This window comes from Athalia rosae, chromosome 7 (genome assembly GCF_917208135.1).
Source record: "Athalia rosae chromosome 7, iyAthRosa1.1, whole genome shotgun sequence".
NCBI classification, from domain to species: Eukaryota; Metazoa; Arthropoda; class Insecta; order Hymenoptera; family Athaliidae; genus Athalia; species Athalia rosae.
Genome location: NC_064032.1, coordinates 15,051,500 through 15,072,039, shown reverse-complemented (window position 1 = coordinate 15,072,039; position 20,540 = coordinate 15,051,500). Strand labels below are relative to the sequence as shown.

The window sequence follows — 20,540 nt, the reverse complement described above, 5'->3', positions numbered from 1 at the left end:
GTCGACGTTTCTTTTTTTGTTCTCTTTTCCCTTTCGGATTCCCAGGCAAGTCAGGACAGGAGCTGGGGACCGCTTGTACAAGGACAACCGCTTGCTAAGGGTCAATGCCATTGCAGGCGCCGTCGCCCGACGAAGAAGAGACAGAACGACAAGAGGATCGAAGAAAACAAGAATGAACGCTAATGTTGGATTTGAATAACCGCCATTTTCTATGGCGCGCATGCGTCAAAGGTAGTATCGAGGATTCGGGTAGGCAGATCACTATTCTGTGGTTTCACCTTTGGCTTGACATAGAATTTGACAGTTCGTAGTTCATAGTGGCAACTTGAGGATGTGTGCAGGAATTTGTATTTGATTTATAGGGGCAATGTCGGTGTTAGTCAAAATTTGTTGGACTCGACATCAATCGGACTATAACGAAAGAAGTGTGCGACCGGGCCCAGAATGTTCTCTGAGAGAGCTAAAACCTAACCTTGAACCATTCTAGATTGAATTTTGCTGCCCGAACCATCGAGAATAGAAACTAATTTCGTTTCGTAAATATCTCGATAGCAGACGACGCTCCGATCGACTTGACAGCACACTCCGTTTTCACGTGTCTACTTGCGCATCTCATTGCATAACTGAGAAACTGAGGTCCGAGTTCCTGGGAGGAGCTCTCCTTTTTGGTGAGTAATAATTGATAGATATTTAAAGAAATAATCCTGATACTTGTATGCAAAAATATAGGGGTTGATCAGCTAGTTGAGATCGTCGAAAACTCGGCGGATCAGTTGATTAGCGACAAGCTGTTTTGACACTATAGCAATTCGAGACCTTGTCGAGTTTTATCAGTATCCAATTGGTGATGAGAAAACAACCCCACCGTCCAATCGGCGCGAATCTTTGTTGGTTGAGGTTCCATAAGAAACTTAGCAGTGGGCACCACAGCTGTTAGAAAATAAACCGTGCTCAGACAGCGTTGGGTACGATCAAAATTTTGCCACAATAACGTAACCCCTTTGGAACCCTTTGAAAAAATAAATTCCGTATAATGTCATCAGGCTTGAATTATCTTGAGCCAGAACCTGCGGCCATTATACACCTAGACGTGCTAAAGACGTAATTTTTCGACGGTAAAAAGTGACGTAAATTCTCACGGGGCGGAGCGTTCAAGCTTCCAATCCTAACCAACCCAATCCAATCATTCGCCTTCAACATCGTCCAGTGCACGTCGTCTGTATCGTGTCAATACATTATCAGGAAATTGTGAAACTAGAATTCCTTGGCTTTTTCCACCAAATAGACGGAGGGTGATGTTACAGCAATGACCTTGCCACAATAAGGTAACTATCAAATCCCATAGATTATTCGTGCCCATTGAAAATTCATCGTCTATCCCAATCGTTCATTCCAATACCAATTTTGCCTTCTCTCTCAGCCATGTGCTCCTCTCTTCTTTCATCTCTGAGCTTTTTTGTAACATCGCGAGTTAGAGGGCGAGAGGGGGAGAAAGAAAAAGAGAGAGCGAGTGAGAAAAGAGAGAGGTTGAAGCTAGCACAGACAACTGGTGCTGTGGGCTGTGCTGTGGCTCTCTGGCTGAAAAGGAGAACCTCCATTCTCTGTGCTCGATCTCCATTGCAGCAAATGGAGGACTGCTCGAAGAAGCCTTTGTTGTAGGTCCCTGCTTACGTGAGAAATTATAGCGAGGGGTAGAAATCTGTTGCATAGAAAACTCTTGGTGATGTTTCGCGTGCTTCAATATCTCGCGTTCGTATATTTGTGTCCCTATTATCGAGGGAACATGAAGCATTACCAGTCAGCTGTCCGATTTTCTATTAGTAGTGAGTTGACTGCTCGTGAGTCTTCGTGAGTTGGGTTTAGTGCCGTGAGTTTAACGCTGTGGTGTGACAAGCTAAGGCATTCGAGTGCCATGACTGAAAATAAACTCTAAATTAAACTTTGGAGAAACTAAAAAAATTAATCTTAGAATAAAACGGAACCCGCAGATCCTTCCAAACCCGAGAAGAGCAGCTATCCCGTTTGTTATGATTCTTGATAAGCTATTGGCGACAGTTTCTTCGGGCAGATACCAACCAATCTTCTATCAACGCTAATTGCGTGCAAATATCGTAATACACATGTGTACGTTCGTCAGTGAGTACAACTATATTAATACATCGATTTAAGATATAAGTGTTATTCATTCCAAAGCGTCAATACGCCCCACACGTCCCAACTAGGACTAAAAACCTTGACAATTCTGCACTATCGTAATCTCTCACTCTACCTTCGTGTTTATCCAGCTATTTCACGACAAATGCACTTGTTTACATTTTTATTGCAATACCCATCTGTACTCCAATTTTAGGGCCAATAATCCGCACCCCACAAAGGGCTGCAAGATTATGCCAGGGATCTTTCTTTCTCTCATACTTTTACCTTTATTGTTTCATGTTTCTTCCCGTTTTATTTCCCCATTTTGGAACTGACTGTAATATTTCTCAGGAATCCTTGATAGTCGTAATTCATTAACAAATCAATCCACTGCAAATTATTTAACGTATACCACAAATGTCCACAATTACAGTGATTGTAATTCAAGGAATTTGTCTACACAGTAAATTTAATAGGTATCAATGAATTTCTAAATTTCATTGTCCGTATTCGTTCGCTACCTTTTTAGCATTGTCTGCAAACTTTTTTTGTTTCTATTCTTTGAGTCATTCAAGCATTCTTTTTTTCTTCGTCCTTCTATTAGAGCCATGAACATGCTGGAATTTAACATAATGTAGACTTGAAACAGACAATAGATTGATCAAAGACAAATCCCTGCATCTAATATTAGAATCCTCACAGTTGTGATGGAATAGAACTCCAAAATATTTTTATAATTCGTTAGATGTTTTAGTCTGGTATTTAAAACTCACAATATTTTACGTTGAATCTTGTATGAACAAAGCAATTCTTTGATGAAAGGAAAAGCCAATACTGGACTGCTTTCCGTGGATGCAAGAATTGTTAAAACGTGTGATCAATGCATATGCTTGCTTTGCTAAAAAAATGAAGCTTGCAAAACATGACCTAATATTGTTTTATAAGTAAAGTGTGTACTGCATGCGCATACTTGCATAATTTTTGCACAACTTTATCATTCAGAGTGTTTGAAAATGGTATTTGTGTCAATGAATGACACTGCACTTTAATTTGAGAACTCTGATATTTTTATTTTATTGGAACTTCCAACTTCAAAAATTCTGGCAATCTGAAGTTCATCTCATTGTTATTTCATTGCTAATCTTTTTGATAATCTGACATTTTATCTAAATAGGTTATTCAGCAATAAATGGTTTTACATGATGTAGGTTTTTTGATTGCAGACAGAATAGTGGCATGAGTCGATTAATCTATGGCAGATCAACAAGATCAGTCGTCGTCAGGGGGGTCTGTAGAGAAGGCCAGTGCTTCAGCAGACACCTCTAAGCAAGGTGTAAAAAGCTTTAGCGGTGCCAGCAGTGGATATAGAAAAAGACAGAGCAGCGGAGAGGCCCCAGCTATATCAGAAGAAAAACGACGTAGGCAAACGATCGGTAATCCTCAGGCCCCACAGCTATCGCAAGACACAGTTCGAAGATCCATCGATTCCTCCAGGAGCGAAGGCAGGACCAAAGCAGAACGCAGAAGCCACCATGCTACTGGCTTAGGGCCACCAATAGGTAATTTAAATTTCATCACACATGTCTTCAGTTGTTTGTCTTTGTCTTACCTCTGAATCAAAAACTTTTCTGCTTTACAATATAATTGCCGTACGACATTGTTCTCAATGATGGTATAAAAAGCATATGGACGATTGGGAGTTAGAAGCAACAGAAAGTTTTTAACCTAATGAAATACATTTAAGATACGGATTGGAGACAGCAGCCTAAGGCACAACAGTTGACTAGTGGGTCTCAGGGTAATACGAGGGGTCGTAACTCAACCCGATCTTCTCTGCCGGAGTTAAACTCAGCCCCACTAGACTGTGTCGCATCACGAACACGTTCCAGAACTCCTCAGAGTTCTCAGAGTTCTTTTCACAGCAGCAATAGCTGCGATTTGCCACTTTTTGGCGGATATTCTACCAGAAAAGGATCCAACGCTCACTCAAATTCGTTACCGCCACAACACGGGACACCTGTTACTAGCCATCCGTCAACTTCGAGAGGTAGAGGTAAGTTTCGACAAATTCTTACCATCAGCATAGTCGTCACAGTTAGTTATTACACTGTTTTCTACTCAACAATCGCAAAATTTCACAATCAAGTTCCTTACTCTCATTGATATAGTACTCACATTGATGTATCATGAGCCACTGACAATTTGTAAATTCAATCTTAAGTGTCATTTCGTAAATACCTTTTGTGGGGACAAGCCTCCAGCTTTGTGTTAAAATTAGTCTTTTCTTCCTGCAGAACTTGATCAGTCATCACAGTTTACTGCTTTGTAGTTAATTAATGGCTGAGTGTAATTTCTCAGCTATAAACGGCTGAATTTGTTCTCATTGTGCTTGGGTAAATTTTTGGACCTTGGATCTGACTATTAATGATTCGATGAGGTTAACTGGATTGTGGCATACAATATTATTTGTTGTCTTAGTTTTGTGGGTGGCTTTTTGTGAGTGTGAGATTACACGTGCGTAACCTTTGGAAGTTATCTGAATCATTATCAGAAAATATTGGTTAATACTGCTTAAAGTAGTTATACCATTTCGTTCACAAACTCATGTGTGTCAATTGTACTGGTAGCAGTGAGTCAAATAAAGATGGATAACGGCTGGGAGAATATCATAACGTCAAAGCCTAGTTACTCTGCATAATATAATAGTCTAATACTTATTTAAAATTGCCACCCTCGCATCTTAAATCTCAAGCGCAAATAAAACGGTGGCTACTCAGACATGTTATTCCAATGTTATAGACTCTATCTGACAGGCCATTAATTAAGAAGCGTGTTCATAGATTAGGGGGCAAACGATTCAGTCATAATATGTTTTTGCTCTGACGTTTCGTATACACATATCATTGCCTAAAGAAATTACGTGGTTAGCTCGACAATTAAATCTCCAAGCAGGGCACAATATCTGTGTCCTCGCCGATTACTGTCAATTCCATAAGTTGGCAAAAATGATTCATGCAGTCACCAAAATGCAAACTAGAGTAAGTTTTACAACCAAGAAATGTGAAATATAAATGTCTGGTTTAGGTTGAGATAACATGTAGGAATCTTTGGATGTGCACACACATCGATATTCCTACTTAGAAACGAGTAGCCAAATCATGTATTTGCTCTACCTACTTTTAACTATTGGTGAATTTAACTCGAAGTAAACATTACCAAATTATTACAGGACAAAAATCGCAAAGCTTGAGCAGTAGCTTTGTTGGTAGTACGAGTAGTCGGGTATCGGGTGTCAAGTCCAGCATCAGAGTGGGTAACGCAGCAAGTAACTCTGTGGAGAGCGGTGGAGGGGCGTTGGCACATGAGGGGGCAGGAACGAGCGGCACACCGGCTGCAACAACTGCTAACCCGCCTACGTCCACCACCGCCCACTCCTCTCAATCTCACCCTACGCACAAACATTTGTTAAGATCCCGTGTCAAGCTCTATAGCGATCAGACGAAGGAACCTGTACCAGCAAACAAAATTCAAGGAAAACATCACAAGAAGGATTCTACCTCGGGCTCCTGCTCCAGCTCCAGGTAACTTGAAATATAAGGCCATCGACGAATGACTAAAGATTTTTTTTTTTTCACTTTCAATTCCACAAATTAATGAAGCCAATATAAGGGATTGTTTTCTACTTTTATTTTTTCCATTTTTTTTTTATTTTTTTTCAAATCATTTCAGACATCGCTCTTCGTCACGAGCTAGGAAGCCGATGGTGGAGGGGGGTACTGGAGGAGCAGGAGTTGTCATGTCAGGCAATGAAGCCGCAGCCAATAGTTCAACTCCAACTTCAGTTACATCCACTGTTCCTGGTAGTCAGTTGAGCTCTGTAACTGGCGAGGAAGAATCTGCTTCAACAGCCACCTCAGCAATAGGTAATAATACTATGAATATCATTTAGTTCGTACAAATTCGGTTACTAGATCAACTACTTCATTTTGCTAAATGACAATTTTTCATTAGTCAGTAGAATAGAAGTAGCATTTTGACACAATTTAATGATTCCTTCCCTATCTTTTCCTCTTCCTTTGTTACTTCCAGCTGTTCTGGCAATCACAGAAATTACGGGTGAGGTTGAAATCCACGTTTGTTGAAAATGTTCCATTTTTTAATTTGTGGGGAAATTATTAATGCATGCATTCTTTTCTGACTTGCTTTTTTTCCTAATGTTCCATGTAAATCAAAGCCAGTGGAGGTCCGTCTGGAATGTCTGGAACAACAGGAGATAGCGAAAGTGACGATGGAGAAGTTGGACGACTTCAAGCTCTCCTTGAAGCTAGAGGACTACCTCCTCACGTCTTTGGTGCTCTTGGACCACGGATGCAACATCTTCTCAACAGAAGCATGGGTGCCAGTTCAGGTAAACGTCTAATCACATTACATCTTTAATATCATCTTGTAAGTTGCACGATCCATGCGAATTTTTTGTTTTTATCATAGTTTCATTAATATAATAAATCAGAGATCATAGCTGATCAAATTTCTTTGCTTTTAACATTGCGCTTCGGCTGGTGCCGCCCCGTTCATCATATTCTCAGATAATTGTGAACGTCTACGAGCGCCTGAGATTTTGATATGACAACGGATATGCTTACAGTACTACTTATTTGCAGAACCGCTTTTTTGATCTAGGATGGATATAGAAACTGGGGCCAAATCCAGCTGAAATTTTTATAATTAAACTTGTTTTAAATTTATTATTTATCATATTACGATCTTCATATAATGTATTTTCTTTTTGTATTTATGAGTAAAAAAAAATAATAGAGGTGAGATTATTCCAAAACATATTCACCCAAAGTCAACTGGAACAGGATAATAATTTTTTCTCTTCAAATTGCAGCGGCAAAAGCCCAGCAGCTGTTGGCAGGCTTGCAGGCAGTTGACGATGAAGGCGAGCAGCTGCAAGCAGTGATAGGAATGGGAGAAATACTGGTAATGGGAAATGAGGATACGCTGACAGGTTTTCCAGTCAAACAAGTGGTCGCAGCTTTGATTAATCTCCTTGGAATGGAGCACAACTTTGTTATTATGACCCATGCGTGTCGAGCTCTTACGTACATGATGGAAGCTTTGCCTCGTTCATCGACTGTAGTTGTCGATGCCGTCCCTGTCTTCCTACAAAAATTGGAATCCATCGAGTGTATGGACGTTGCTGAACAATGCCTTACAGCTCTAGCTATGTTATCTCGTAGACACAGCAAAACAATTTTACATGCGGTATGTGAATACCAGAGAAATTATTCACTTTTTTAACTAATTCAATTCAGAAACTTTATCATTCATTGCTCAAATACACTATTTCAGGGAGGCGTTTCAGCATGTCTAAAGTTCGTCGATTTCTTCAATATTACTGCTCAACGAGCTGCTCTAACGATAACTGCCAACTGTTGTCAAAACTTACACCCTGATGATTTCCATCTAGTCACCGACAGTTTACCTCTTCTTACCAGCAGGCTGGCCAACCAAGACAAAAAAAGCGTTGAGTGCGTTTGCCAGGCCTTCAGTCGCCTCGTTGATAGTTTTCAACATGATCCAACAATGCTTCATAAAATTATCAATGCAGAACTTTTACAGAATTTACAACAATTGGTGGGTAGTCGGATTTCTGAATTTTTTTTCATCATTTCTTTTTTAAAATTATTTTATAAATATTTGAGTTAATCAATTTTTTTAAATCTATTCTATTTTAGCTGATGATAACTCCGCCAGTCAACAGTATTGGCAATTTTATAACCGTACTACGAATGCTTTCTGTGATATCAAATCGCTGTCCCGACTTGGCGCAGCTACTGCTCCAACAAAATATAGCCTTCACTCTCAGTTATCTGCTTACTGGGTCTCTGGAGGTTAAGACTGAAGATGTAGAGCTCGTACCAAGATCTCCCCAAGAGTGGTACGAGATAACTTGTCTCATAGAGGAACTCATGCCATCGCTGCCCACCGATGGCATATTTAGTGTAAATAGCTTGCTCGAAAGGACCAACAATCAACAGGAAACTGTACACTGGGAATGGCGTGATGAAAGACACTGTTGCCACCCTTTTAGCACCATCGATTCAAGAATTATTGAGGTACCTCGACTTTTTTTGTGAAAAAAAAAGACTATGAACATATCCTTGACTTTTAATTTCAATAACTTTTTCAGATGGCTTTTCAGAACGGCGAGGATGAAATATGTTTATCCACGTTGGGTCGTACATACACGATAGACTTGACTGTGATGAAGCAGATCAATGAAGATATAGGAATGGCCAGGAGTATATTTCGCAGGGTGAATACAAATCCTGCGGAGGGGAAGACTCCGAACTGTCTGTCAAGGTAAAGAAATTCGCCTATTCTTGGTATGCAAAATTACTTTGCCATCCGAAAAAAAAAATCTCAATTAGCTCTGTAATGAACCATAATATACGGAAATTTTCAGCATGGACGTTGTACCTCCAGTAATTGAGACCAACGAATGGCTCGTTTCTTTCATCCGAACGTTGTTCTCAGTTTTATACGAAGTATACAGTAGCTCTGCGGGGCCTGCTGTGAAGTGTAAATGCCTGCGAGCTCTTCTTCGCATGGTTTATTACGCCTCTACCGACTTACTCAAGGTATATAACATTCAGATCTTTCAGAAATATAGTTTACTACTAATACCTATGAGTTTAAGAGAAATTCACTTTATCAATTTTTTAGGAGGTGCTAAAAAATCAAGTAGTGTCATCTCACATAGCGGGAATGTTGGCCTCGCAGGATTTGAGGATCGTAATCGGAGCTCTACAGATGGCAAGCATTCTTATGAAAAGACTACCGCAAGTATTTGGGGTGCATTTTCATCGTGAAGGAGTATTGCATCAAGTGCGACAGCTCGCTGATCCGGAAATACCGCTGGGCGTATCACCTCCTAAGTGCCCTTCGGGTGAGCTTGATTTGCTAATAATGACCGAACTAGTATTGAAACAGAAAAAAAAAAAAGAAAGAAAGATAGAACGGTTATGTGATTATCTTCGTCTCAACTTTTTGTTCCCAGGACTATCTCTGCCAAGTCCACAACCTGGACCCTCAAACACTCCACTTTCTTCCGCTACGACACTTTCATCAAGCAGTGCAACGTCACCCATTGCATCACCAACCACAAACGGAAATATATTAATTGGCGCAATCGCTACTAGCCAATTAAAACCAAGTCTTACTGCCACTATGGAAACTCGAAGTAGAACTGATTTAAATGCTAGTGCCGATGATTCAAGTACACCTCAAAGTGCTCATTTGTAAGTTTTTGCCCCCTTCCTTCCTATATTCACATCTAATTGGACAGGAATTCTAATTGTAATTAAAATCTCTCTCAGAAGGATAGGGGATGTACTAAAGCGCAAGCGGCAAAATAAGAAGGGTCGATTTTCGAGGCTGGGTAGTGCGATTCCTCAGCAGGCTCAGCAACCGGAGTCATTGTTCACTGGATTCACACCGAAGAATAGTAGATTCTTGGGAAATTTAAACCCAGCTAGGTGGGGTCGAAAATCTTCTTCGTCGAGCACAGCCAGTGACAAACGTGATTCTAGTTCTTCCACGAGTCTAGCCAAACCACCCAGCAATCCCAGCTTGACTGGAGGAAATCGGGACAAAGCCAAGGCTTGGGTTAGAGAACAAGCCTCGCAATTCTTAGCTAGATATCAAGACGACGCTCCTTGTACCCATCCAGCACTTACTGTCCTTGCCAGGCTGACTGCAGCGATACAACGACTTCAGTCAAACGTAAGTTACATTATATTTACTAAAACTACTAGCCTGAGAACAAAGAAACAGTAGCAGATAGATATCTCGAATTCTCACGTTAATTTTTAATTTTTCATCTCAGGAAATGGATGAAATGCTATCTGCCTTGACGGAGCTGCGTGATATAGTATTAGAAAGTGATATTTCCCCATTTGAGATGAATTACAGCGGATTAATTAAAGCCCTGCTCAACTACCTCACAACCACTGACGCTCCTGGACATCGATACGATCGGTTACGGATGTTTTGGAAACTCTTTGCTGATTCTACTGTAAGCAAATCATTCGTTCAACGTTTATGTAAAGTAATTCTAAACATCAAAAAATTGACATCGATATATTTTTTGTCAGATCGAACAAGACAATGGAGTCTTGGTAGACTTGAATGCTGGAGCGTTTGGTGCGCTGGTTGCTAAGCTAAATAGCTGTGTTGCTCAACTGGAACAATTTCCTGTAAAAGTACACGATTTACCAGCTGGTTCTGGAGCTGGCCGAGGAGGGACTAGTGCATTAAAGTTCTTCAACACTCACCAGCTCAAGGTATTGAAACAAACGCCGTTTGAGTTCAAGTGCATTGATACATTATCTTTATCCGTAATTCAGAGTTATGTTATAACATCCATATTTGTTGATTCAGTGCAATCTTCAACGGCACCCAGGCTGCAATAATCTCAAACATTGGAAAGGAGGTACCGTGAAAATAGATCCCTTAGCTCTGGTTCAGGCTATCGAGCGCTACTTAATGGTGAGAGGATACGGAAGGATAAGAGACGCGGAATCTATGGTCAGTGACGATGACAATAGTGAAGATGATATAGATGACACTCTTGTAAGTCTTTTACTTTTTCCAAAGAAAACGCGATTCGCTAATTCTAACTAACCATCCAATCGATACGTTCAGGCCGCTGTAGTTATAAGCCAGGGGTCAGCCAAGCATAAACTACAATTTCTCATCGGGGATCAAGTGCTGCCATTCAATATGACCGTCTATCAAGCCGTACGGCAATTCGGTTGCTCGGGATTAGATCACTCTGAAGCTGAGGCTGATGGGGAGGCTCCGCTGGGTCACGATGCTGTCTGGGTACAGACGCATACGATTTACTACAGGTGCGTAATAATATTTCCATCTTGTTTGAAAAAATCAATCATCCAGGATAGAGGATGTGTAGAGAAACGCGATTCATGTATCATCTGACAAAGTTCCAAACTTACTTTCAAGAATTATTCGCTCTCTGTGTCAGACCTGTCCCAGAGGATGAAACAACGATATCCTCAAAACCCGGGTCGAGTTCCCAAAGTAGTGGTAGCCGCAAGGGAAAAGGAAAAAGCACAAAAATAAGCTCTAAGAGAAAGGAAGACAATTTATGGCTCGAAGGAACCATCCCACCTCCACGATGCCCTCTGGCGCCATATCTAGCTCCGACTCTACCGCTCTCTGTAACAATCACTGATGCCTCGTTGGACGGGCTTTGTTTGTTGCGCCTATTGCATGCTCTAAATCGACATTGGGGTGTATTGTTTCCTCATCTCAAAAGCGTCAGTCCACTATCTGCCCAAGATTTTGTTAATAACAAAATCGCTGCTAAAGCTAGCAGACAACTCCAAGATCCGCTCGTTATCATGACTGGGAATCTTCCTTCGTGGCTTCAACAGATAGCCGCAGTTTGGTGAGAAAATTATCCCACCAAAATTTGTATTACGTTAAAGCGAAGATCGCGCATTGCTGATAGTAATAATAATCATTTTTCCAGCCCATTCCTGTTCCCATTTGAAACGAGGCAGTTATTGCTCTATGCAACGTCTTTTGATCGGGACCGAGCGCTGCAGCGACTTCTCGATTCCGCTCCTGAACTATCGGGTTCGGACAGTCAGGAAAGGGTAACGCCACGTTTAGAGAGAAGAAAAAGAACCATATCGAGGACAGACATTCTCAAACAAGCTGAACAAGTCATTCAGGATTTGGCATCAAGTAAAGCGCTTCTCGAAGTGCAGTACGTTAATGAGGTAATATGGACGTTTGAGATTTTTTAAATTTGACAGTAAATGCTTCTTTTTTTTCTTTTCGTTCGTACTTTGACACGGTTGAGTATTTGGTCCAAGAATTAATAAATTTTGATAATTTTAGGTTGGTACCGGCTTAGGCCCTACGTTAGAGTTCTACGCGTTAGTTTCACGAGAACTGCAGCGTGCGGATCTGGAATTGTGGCACGGTAGCTCGTCACCCACTCCAGGTGGATATGTCAATAGCCCACATGGTCTTTTCCCAACGCCTATACCATGGAATACAAAGGTTTCACAATTGGCCAAGTTAAAAACAAAGTTTAAATTTCTCGGAAAATTCATGGCTAAGGCTATCTATGATTCAAGAATGGTGAATATGCATAGTTTTTGAATTAGTTTTTTGTTCGCGTCAACAATTGCCAGAGCCCCGTGATTCTTAATGTGAATATTTTCTTTCTGTCAGTTGGATTTACCGTTCAGCTTAACGTTCTACCGCTGGTTATTGGGAGAGGAGCTCACGTTGACACTAAATGATTGTTACTACGTGTGTCCCGATGTCTATCGTACATTGAGTAAACTTCAAGACATTGTGAGGCGAAAGGAGGCTATCGAAAGGGACCAAACTCTGAGGCCTACCGAAAAGAATCAGTTGATAGAGTCCCTTTCCTTAGATGGTTGTCCCATAAGCGATCTGGGTCTCGTCTTTGAACTTCCAGGTTACGAAAATATTGAACTCAGAAAAGGCGGGAGTGAGGTCGCTGTCGACATACATAATCTAGATCAATATATCAAGGTATAATTGACTTACATACATTAATGTTTTATTTATTTATTTATTTTATTTCATTTTCCTTTATTTTATGTTATTTTACTTTACAAAAACTTTGAATAGTTAACCAGAGAAAAATTTTCTTAAATTTTGTCAGTTGGTGGTTCACTGGTTCCTCTACGAAGGCGTATTTAGGCAAATGGAGGCCTTTAAAGAAGGGTTTGAGTCAGTATTTCCTCCTGCCCAACTGCGTCTGTTTTTCCCCGAGGAGTTGGAGCCGATATTTTGCGGTCACGCTCAGACAGGTAGTCGTTGGGATGTAAAAACTTTGCTGGAATGCTGCAGGACAGATCATGGCTATACCCCCGACTCTCGTGCAATTCGGTTTCTCTTCGAGGTCATGTCTGAATATAAAAGCGAAGAGCAGCGTCAGTTCATTCAGTTTGTTACCGGCTCTCCCAGGTTACCCGTCGGAGGTACGTCTCTCTGTAATTGAGATCGATGTCATCGTCATGAACAGCTACCGATTTCATGGAATATTTGTTCACCATCAAACCGGCTTTTGTTTCAGGATTTAAGAGTCTCACACCGCCACTAACGATAGTGCGCAAGACATTCGACCCACTGATGAAGACTGACGATTTCCTTCCTTCGGTAATGACGTGTGTAAATTATCTAAAATTACCAGATTACACAACGCTAGAAATAATGCGTGAAAAATTGCGAATGGCTGCACAAGAGGGTCAGCACTCGTTCCATCTTTCCTAGGAACTTCTGATACCTAAATGGATTTATCTGACAGACCCGATTGTCGATCGACCGATTCGAAAAACGTCACTATTACAAAACTTGGACCCGTAACGCTTATACCAACGAAGCAATGATACGTTTCACACTTTATACTTATAAATATGGTTTTTGAATAGATATTATTTAGTTTCATTCTCTCAACGATTTCATTCAAAATAAATTCCAGTTTGGTTGTTGATTATTAATATTATTATTATTATTGTTATTATTATTATCATTACTATTATTATTATCACCATCATTTTTTACGTCTATAGCCATTTGATTCGTTGTATATTTTACGGGATATAAGGTGATCAGCATCAGAGTGAGGCTGACTTGAGGCTACTTTTGATGAAAAGGTTACGTTCCACCCATGCCACCGATCAGTAAAAGTCCGAACTTTTGTATTCGGTGTGTTACAATAATAACGGATAACGAAAATGTAAATATAACCATTATCTCGATATAGTTTGTTATATGCAATTCTACATTAAGTGAATACTTGACAGAATTATTATGATATCGCTACGAACGTTTAAACCAAAATTATTCTGCGCGCCAATCAGTTTAAGCCACAGCTGAATTCCAATTTTATCAATTCTTGATCTCATGTTCTCTCTGCGATTGACAGAGTAATGCAATCGATAATCCGATACATATACTCGGATTAAAAATAACGTTGCTCGATCAGATTGGCGTGTCAGATTGATCTCGGTTACACGAATATACAAAAGACGGGAGAAATATGTGTAGGTGATAAAGACGGAGTTATTAGTATTAGGTAAAGTTTTATATTAACGATAAATTTAATGCCGTCACGGCTTGATATTCTATCCTTCAAACCTTTTTTTTCCTACTCAATTATTCGGACTAATTTGTGTTCTCTTTTTGATTAGCACCAGATAAATAATGGGTACCTGTATATCCATATTTAGCTGGCTGAAATCTTTACGAACAGTAACGCCGGCTTCACACAATACATATTTGAATTAAATAATATCTGACACAAAAATGATAAATCCATTAACGAGTCATTAAAATCAAACTTGGAACGTACGGCGTGTCTCTTGTTTGTGTTATTATCAATCGATCTCTTGTGTCCGCTGTATGGATAATTGATTTGTACAGGCGCTTTGACCGAATTACGCCTAAATTGTTGTGCGACACACAAACCCATCATATTAACATATTTAATTTTAATTCATATATTGTTAATTAATATTATTATTATTATTATTCGATTTTTGTTTTCTATCATAAGTAAGATAGTCTGATTATATTACTTAGTTATGTAAGACTATATAGCCAACATCATCAGACCGTTTTTCGCTGCGTCGATGTATTACTGTGATTCACGTTAATAAAAAGGATATCGTGCATTTCATTGTGAGTTTAAAAACTTGACGGAGCACAATTACAAATACCAGAGTTAGATCTTGAATCTGGTAAGAAACAAAAAATATTTTTCAATCATTTAACAATTGTTCAAAATAATGAATCCAACCCATTTTACGGCGTCTCATGGTTTTTTTTTTTTTTTTTTCATTTATTAATATAAATGCTCCAAAAATCTATTTTTTTTCTTTCACATCACAGCAACTGCAACAAATAATTGATGAAGAAATAATTTATTTCTTTGTATAGAATTCGCATGTGTAGTGCTATTTTTAAATGCTGGATATTCGAAATTATTTCATACTCTTCCTCAAAATAAACGTATCATTTAAATCAGCTCCAACGAGCAGTGAGATACGTTGATATTTATTCGTATCCTGATCCTATTATTATGTGCTGAAATATTATCTCAAATAATTGCTTGCCAAACTAGGTAGTTGTTAAATTTCTGATTAATTTTACCGTTCTATGAAAGGTAAAATAGTGGATTAGCTGATAACTTATTTAAGGTATTTTTAATATAGAGAATTTTTCAACAAACTCGGTCTGGTGGTGATAAAGTAAAAATGCTAACATCCAACAGCGTTATATCATAAATATGTTATTATAGTGTAAAACTCGTACAACGGAATATGCAATTTCTTATTATTATCACTATTATTTTTTTTTTTAATTTTTTTCTTAATATCTGTGCACTATGATAGATAAAAATTGTGCAAAATGTGAGAGATGAACTCTCCGTGTATTGAGATACGTGCGTAAGTACCCTTGTTAGTTTAAAGTGACACGAAAACCCACAGCATATTATTATACGTTTAACACAGACTAAAGTTATATTTATATCGAAAAAGTAGCACATAAACATTGAAGATTGAAGGACTCGTTTTATTTAAAAAAAAAAACATAATTCTGTCCCCCGGATCTATTTAATAAACAACATTGTAAACTACATGTATGTTTACAGGTAAAGAGCACCATGCCCTATCCACGAATGTTTGTTTTTCTGCTCAATAAATTATAACACGGAAAATTTTACCACAGTACAAATGCATGTTTATTGCAATTTGATCTAACAAAAAATTGGATCTGGGAACAATGTCGTGAAAATAAAGTGTGTTACATCATCAATACGGAATAGTGAGATCTTGGATTCATCATATGTGTCAATTCCTTTGGCATTAGTTGGCTCGACTGAAGGAATCTTGAAGAATCAATACAACATCGATAACCAGCCAAGAATGAAGCACGTACCTCCAAAAGGAGTAAATTTACTGAAACGTTTGTCAGACGTGAAGGCAAAGTAGTAACATGGACCGCAGAACAACAGAATTCCAGAGACCATAAATACTCCAGCCTGGAGAGAAAAATTCATTAGTCTTCACAATTTCTGTTTCAGCCACAAGATTAAATAAGGTAAACGTGCACTCAATGATTCTTACCACATTCGGTGCTCTGCAAAGCGGCAAACCCAAGAGTGCAAGTGTGTGAACAAAATGGTATTGGCTAGCGGTATGAAAGACTTTCATATTCTCCCTCCCAGTTGCTTTTGGATATTGTCCTGGTTTGAGGAAAAATTACAACATTTGCATTAGTTTCTGGTTGCCCGAAGCTGTGAAAGCTGCAGATATTGGACTTGCAACAGCGTACTGACTACAATTTTCATCATAATGAGGAAGATAATGTTTTACTTCAACTCACGGTGAGAGCCATAAGCGCCGAGGATAACAGCAACAGCGCCACTGAAAGCTGCAAGCTTTACGTAAGGACCCGTAGCAGCTGCGAGTTTCCATAAAGGTACTGGAGGAGGGCTGACCATTTTGATATCAGACTTCGGAGTGAGTCCGATGTAACCTGCAGCCTGAAAGAATAGAAACATTGTAAAATAATACGATACCAATAAATGGTGAAAATTCTGAACTCGTCGATTTTCAACTATTCATAAGAGCGCAAACGACTTCTTATCAAATGCGAATAGGTATGAATAATATGGTAAATGGTTATGAATTGGTCGAGAACTAGATCGTTACAATTTAAAGCGTTGATTACCAATCAATGAACGTATCTGACGAAACTGAAACTCAGCGGGATTGTGGCAGGAAACGCGAAGACAGAAAGAAAACTACTAAATTATGTATGATTCGCACTTACGCCAGTTACTGCGGATTTTGCGATACCTAACGCACTAGAGCTAAGTGGATTAGTGTACAATGCAAAATTCAAAGCTTCTTGAATTCCCATTTCTGTAACTCGTAATGAGATATTGTGCTCAAGCGGTGGCAGATTATTGGTTATTTTCTTTGATTTTACAATAGGATTTTATCAACTACCTCTCTCAACTTAGGATGATATTTGTATGATCTGTTGGCGACACCATTAAATTATTTGCACTGAAAAACTGTGAAATTGTCAAGAGTCGAGGAACGCGATTAAAAAACATTAACACTCGTGTTGCGATAGCTCGTACGTAATAGCATTGAGTAACTATACTTCGTAGTACTCAATGGTACTCGACTCAAAGCGACAGGGGGTAGGTCGGTACGAAATCAACAGGGACCTACACTAGAATGGATGATACTTTGATTCTGGCTTTTAGATTTCGGATAGCGATTTTACTGACCTGCACTGAATATGCTGAGGTATTGTGCATTTGAATTATTTTCTCTTACGTAAAAAAGCGTATCGAACAAGAAGCCGTCATTCAAATTGAGCTAGGTTGAAATCCCAACGAGTTATCCTTGATTTTTCACTTTTTCGATTGATTATTCGGCGATAACTCAATCAATTTCATCGATGAAATTGTTTTGCTTGCGGATTCGGATTTCTGAGATCGAATTACATGCAACTAGCGTGATGAACCCTTTAGAAAAAATCTGTTATCAGAGAACATGCATTTTTCTATTTTATAAATCCATGTAATATTCCCAATAATGTGTTGCAATTCATTTTCAATCTTCACCGAAAAGCCCCCTCAAATTGACACTTCATTAATTATTCATCCGTGTTATTTAATTAAGACGAAATTGGGCATAAAATGATATTCATAAAGGTACAACTGCTCGTAAAAAAAGAAGGAATTCGCAGATAATACCAAAGTAACGGTATCATATTTAACAATATAATGTCCGGGTGTGTCAATAACCGCCGCCGTCTCCGTCTCATCGGAGAATATATCAGTAAAGAAATGTTTTATTTATCAATTTTCTAAATTTATACAATATTTAATGATAAACCATGTTATATTTTCATATTTCCTTGAATTCCGTGCAAAGAGTCTCGTAATAAAGTCGTAATAAGTCTTGGTCGTGAGGTTCGATGCCGGGCAAAATCGTAGATATGGCTGATTTTCGTGTCGCCAGGGCGAAAATTGGACGTCGAAAAATGAATTTTGGTATCAGGAGAATATGATGAGTGAGGAGCCAGGAAATTAGGAGACTATACGCAAACGTTAGTAACTCGTCGAAATAGCAGACGAGTTTAAGCTCCGAGTTTTTTCGCGGCTTCCTATTGGTTGCCCGGCGCCATCATGCTTTTTTTGCTAGGAACCAATAGGAAGCCGCGAAAAAGCTCGGAGTAAACTCGTCTCCTATTTCGACGAGTTACTAACGTTTGCGCATAGTCCCCCAATTTCAAAATGGACCCCGCCGCCGGATTGAACATGAATCAAATTGGCAGAGCAGATGTTAATTTAAACGGGTTAATTAATAGTATATTCGGACGAATAAAGATTATTTATACAGCAGTGCATTAAGTGAGTCTTGCGAAATTGTTCAGCATGTGAAATAATAATTGATTTGTTTGTAGGAATCGTTTGAAAATCAACGGTATGGCACTGCGAGTATATCACGTTATTTTGCGAATGCTCAACCTCTACTCTAACGATTGTATGACAGCTCCCAGAAGTTTACACCAGATGAGATTTCTATGCGTGCTGACACTCAATTATACAATTAGTAAAGGTATGATCTTCCAACATCCGGCATGCGGTGTGCTTTATTTGAATGAACGACGTTGAGGTTCAGTCAGTGACAGTTTCTGTATGGTGCTTATTAAGTTCATTTTTATTTTTTTCGGCAGTGAATACTACTGGAAGTAAATGTCACCATTTCGGAGTAGAAGAATCAAAGTGCTACCTCAAGAGCAGAGGGGCTAGACTGACAGCTAGAATATGGGATTCAATCTAGAGAAAAGTCCGATCATACTTGGTTGGTTTTAAAATGAATACCAGAAGAGATGATCACTGCTATTCGTTTCATTCTTCCAGGTCGAACTGTATTTGTCCCAGGGGAGAATGCAAAGCTGAAACGACAGAGTGCTTGCGGTATATGTCAGATGTTATTATTACACCCCTGTGTACCTTGGCGGAAAGTCACTGCCAGTGTGTCGCTGGGCAAGGTCCAGCTGCCCACCGCAAACATGTTGTTGCTCTGCTTCTGGAAACGACACAGAGAGTTGAAGAAAGAGAAATCATACTTCCTAGTACATGTATCATTTCAAGAACTGCAGTCATTTCACAACCCATGGTAGCCCTACTTTTAAACCTCTCTTAAAGTTCAAGATATGCCATGTGTTAGAAATAATATTGAAAATATCTCTCTCCTTTCTTAGGATATGAAATGCAAATCAGCTGGAGACTTGGAGTCCTATACAAAAAGAATCGTAACCACAGGATCCGAGATGCGTACATCAACTTTCGTAGATTTCATTACAGCTGTATGCCTTCCAAGCATACTATTATGTCGGTCTTCACATTCGGCATATGAAGCTCAAGTGCCCGTCAAAATGTCCTTGATTTTTCATTGTTTCGAACGATTATTCGTTGATAACTCGATCATTTTCATAGATGGAATTATTTTTCTTGCAGATTCGGATTCCTGGGATCAAAATACATAAGGAAAGCGTAAGAAACTCTTCGGAAAAAATCTGGATCTTCATCTCAGATTTTGAGAAAATTCCAAGGCTATAGGCTTACTGTTTTTTTCGGCAAAAAAGTGAAGTATTCCCCAGAATAATTCCAGGACGCTTTTCCTACGTAAAAAAGCGTATCGAACAAGAAGCCGTCAATGAAATTGAGCTGGCGTAAGATCCCATAAAGATATCTTTGATTTTTCACTTTTTCGAACGATTATTCGTTGATAACTCGATCATTTTCATAGATGGAATTATTTTTCTTGCAGATTCGGATTCCTGAGATCAAAATACATGAGGAAAGCGTAAGAAACTCTTTGGAAAAAAATCTGGATCTTCATCTCAGATTTTGAGAAAATTCCAAGGCTATAGGCTTACTGTTTTTTTCGGCAAAAAAGTGAAGTATTCCCCAGAATAATTCCAGGACGCTTTTCCTACGTAAAAAAGCGTATCGAACAAGAAGCCGTCAATGAAATTGAGCTGGCGTAAGATCCCATAAAGATATCTTTGATTTTTCACTTTTTCGAACGATTATTCGTTGATAACTCGATCATTTTCATAGATGGAATTATTTTTCTTGCAGATTCGGATTCCTGAAATCAAAATACATAAGGATAGCTTGACAAACCCTTCCAAAAAAAATCTGATTCTTCATCTCAGATTTTGAGAAAATTCCAAGGCTATAGGCTTACTGTTTTTTTCGGCAAAAAAGTGAAGTATTCCCCAGAATA

At 39.1% G+C, this 20,540-nt stretch overlaps 3 protein-coding genes across 15 annotated transcripts; 2 read left to right on the top strand and 1 right to left on the bottom strand.

The window, feature by feature from the left end:
* Window positions 1-297: 297 nt before the first annotated feature.
* LOC105689642 (E3 ubiquitin-protein ligase TRIP12) lies at window positions 298-14,888 on the top strand. 5 transcript variants are annotated; one of them, XM_048658463.1, is made up of 25 exons: window positions 298-668; window positions 730-1,325; window positions 3,360-3,695; window positions 3,881-4,189; window positions 5,366-5,717; window positions 5,866-6,059; window positions 6,371-6,544; window positions 7,028-7,404; window positions 7,492-7,776; window positions 7,878-8,258; window positions 8,333-8,505; window positions 8,609-8,783; window positions 8,869-9,091; window positions 9,203-9,443; window positions 9,522-9,927; window positions 10,031-10,219; window positions 10,299-10,487; window positions 10,585-10,776; window positions 10,849-11,054; window positions 11,189-11,614; window positions 11,699-11,951; window positions 12,073-12,318; window positions 12,412-12,741; window positions 12,875-13,193; window positions 13,289-14,888. In XM_048658463.1, the coding sequence occupies exons 3-25, from the start codon at window positions 3,389-3,391 to the stop codon at window positions 13,483-13,485; spliced, it is 6,144 nt and encodes a 2,047-aa protein (XP_048514420.1). In that variant the 5' UTR covers window positions 298-668; window positions 730-1,325; window positions 3,360-3,388; the 3' UTR covers window positions 13,486-14,888. The 5 variants fall into 5 exon arrangements, with proteins under 5 accessions (XP_048514420.1, XP_020710086.2, XP_020710084.2 ...); XM_020854427.3 differs by lacking the exon at window positions 730-1,325; XM_020854425.3 differs by lacking the exons at window positions 298-668; window positions 730-1,325 and adding an exon at window positions 1,390-2,136.
* Window positions 14,889-15,934: 1,046 nt separating this feature from the next.
* On the bottom strand, window positions 15,935-17,373 carry LOC105689651 (transmembrane protein 256-like). Of its 2 annotated transcripts, XM_012406823.3 has the most exons (5): window positions 17,232-17,373; window positions 17,053-17,144; window positions 16,603-16,762; window positions 16,344-16,462; window positions 15,935-16,258 (listed from the first exon to the last, which is right to left on the bottom strand). In XM_012406823.3, exons 2-5 carry the CDS (start codon window positions 17,140-17,142, stop codon window positions 16,115-16,117), a joined length of 513 nt encoding a protein of 170 aa, XP_012262246.2. In that variant the 5' UTR covers window positions 17,143-17,144; window positions 17,232-17,373; the 3' UTR covers window positions 15,935-16,114. The 2 variants fall into 2 exon arrangements, with proteins under 2 accessions (XP_012262246.2, XP_012262244.2); XM_012406821.3 differs by lacking the exon at window positions 17,232-17,373 and having other exon boundaries at window positions 17,053-17,225.
* LOC125501768 lies at window positions 16,771-20,134 on the top strand. Of its 8 annotated transcripts, none has more exons than XR_007279398.1 (5): window positions 16,771-16,879; window positions 18,706-18,860; window positions 18,979-19,106; window positions 19,166-19,424; window positions 19,510-19,759. XR_007279398.1 is itself a non-coding variant. In XM_048658522.1 (5 exons), the coding sequence occupies exons 3-5, from the start codon at window positions 19,227-19,229 to the stop codon at window positions 20,116-20,118; spliced, it is 414 nt and encodes a 137-aa protein (XP_048514479.1). In that variant the 5' UTR covers window positions 18,446-18,860; window positions 18,979-19,106; window positions 19,166-19,226; the 3' UTR covers window positions 20,119-20,134. The 8 variants fall into 8 exon arrangements, 3 of the variants coding, with proteins under 3 accessions (XP_048514481.1, XP_048514479.1, XP_048514480.1); XR_007279396.1 differs by lacking the exon at window positions 16,771-16,879 and adding an exon at window positions 17,411-17,540; XR_007279397.1 differs by lacking the exon at window positions 16,771-16,879 and adding an exon at window positions 18,423-18,597.
* Window positions 20,135-20,540: the final 406 nt, after the last annotated feature.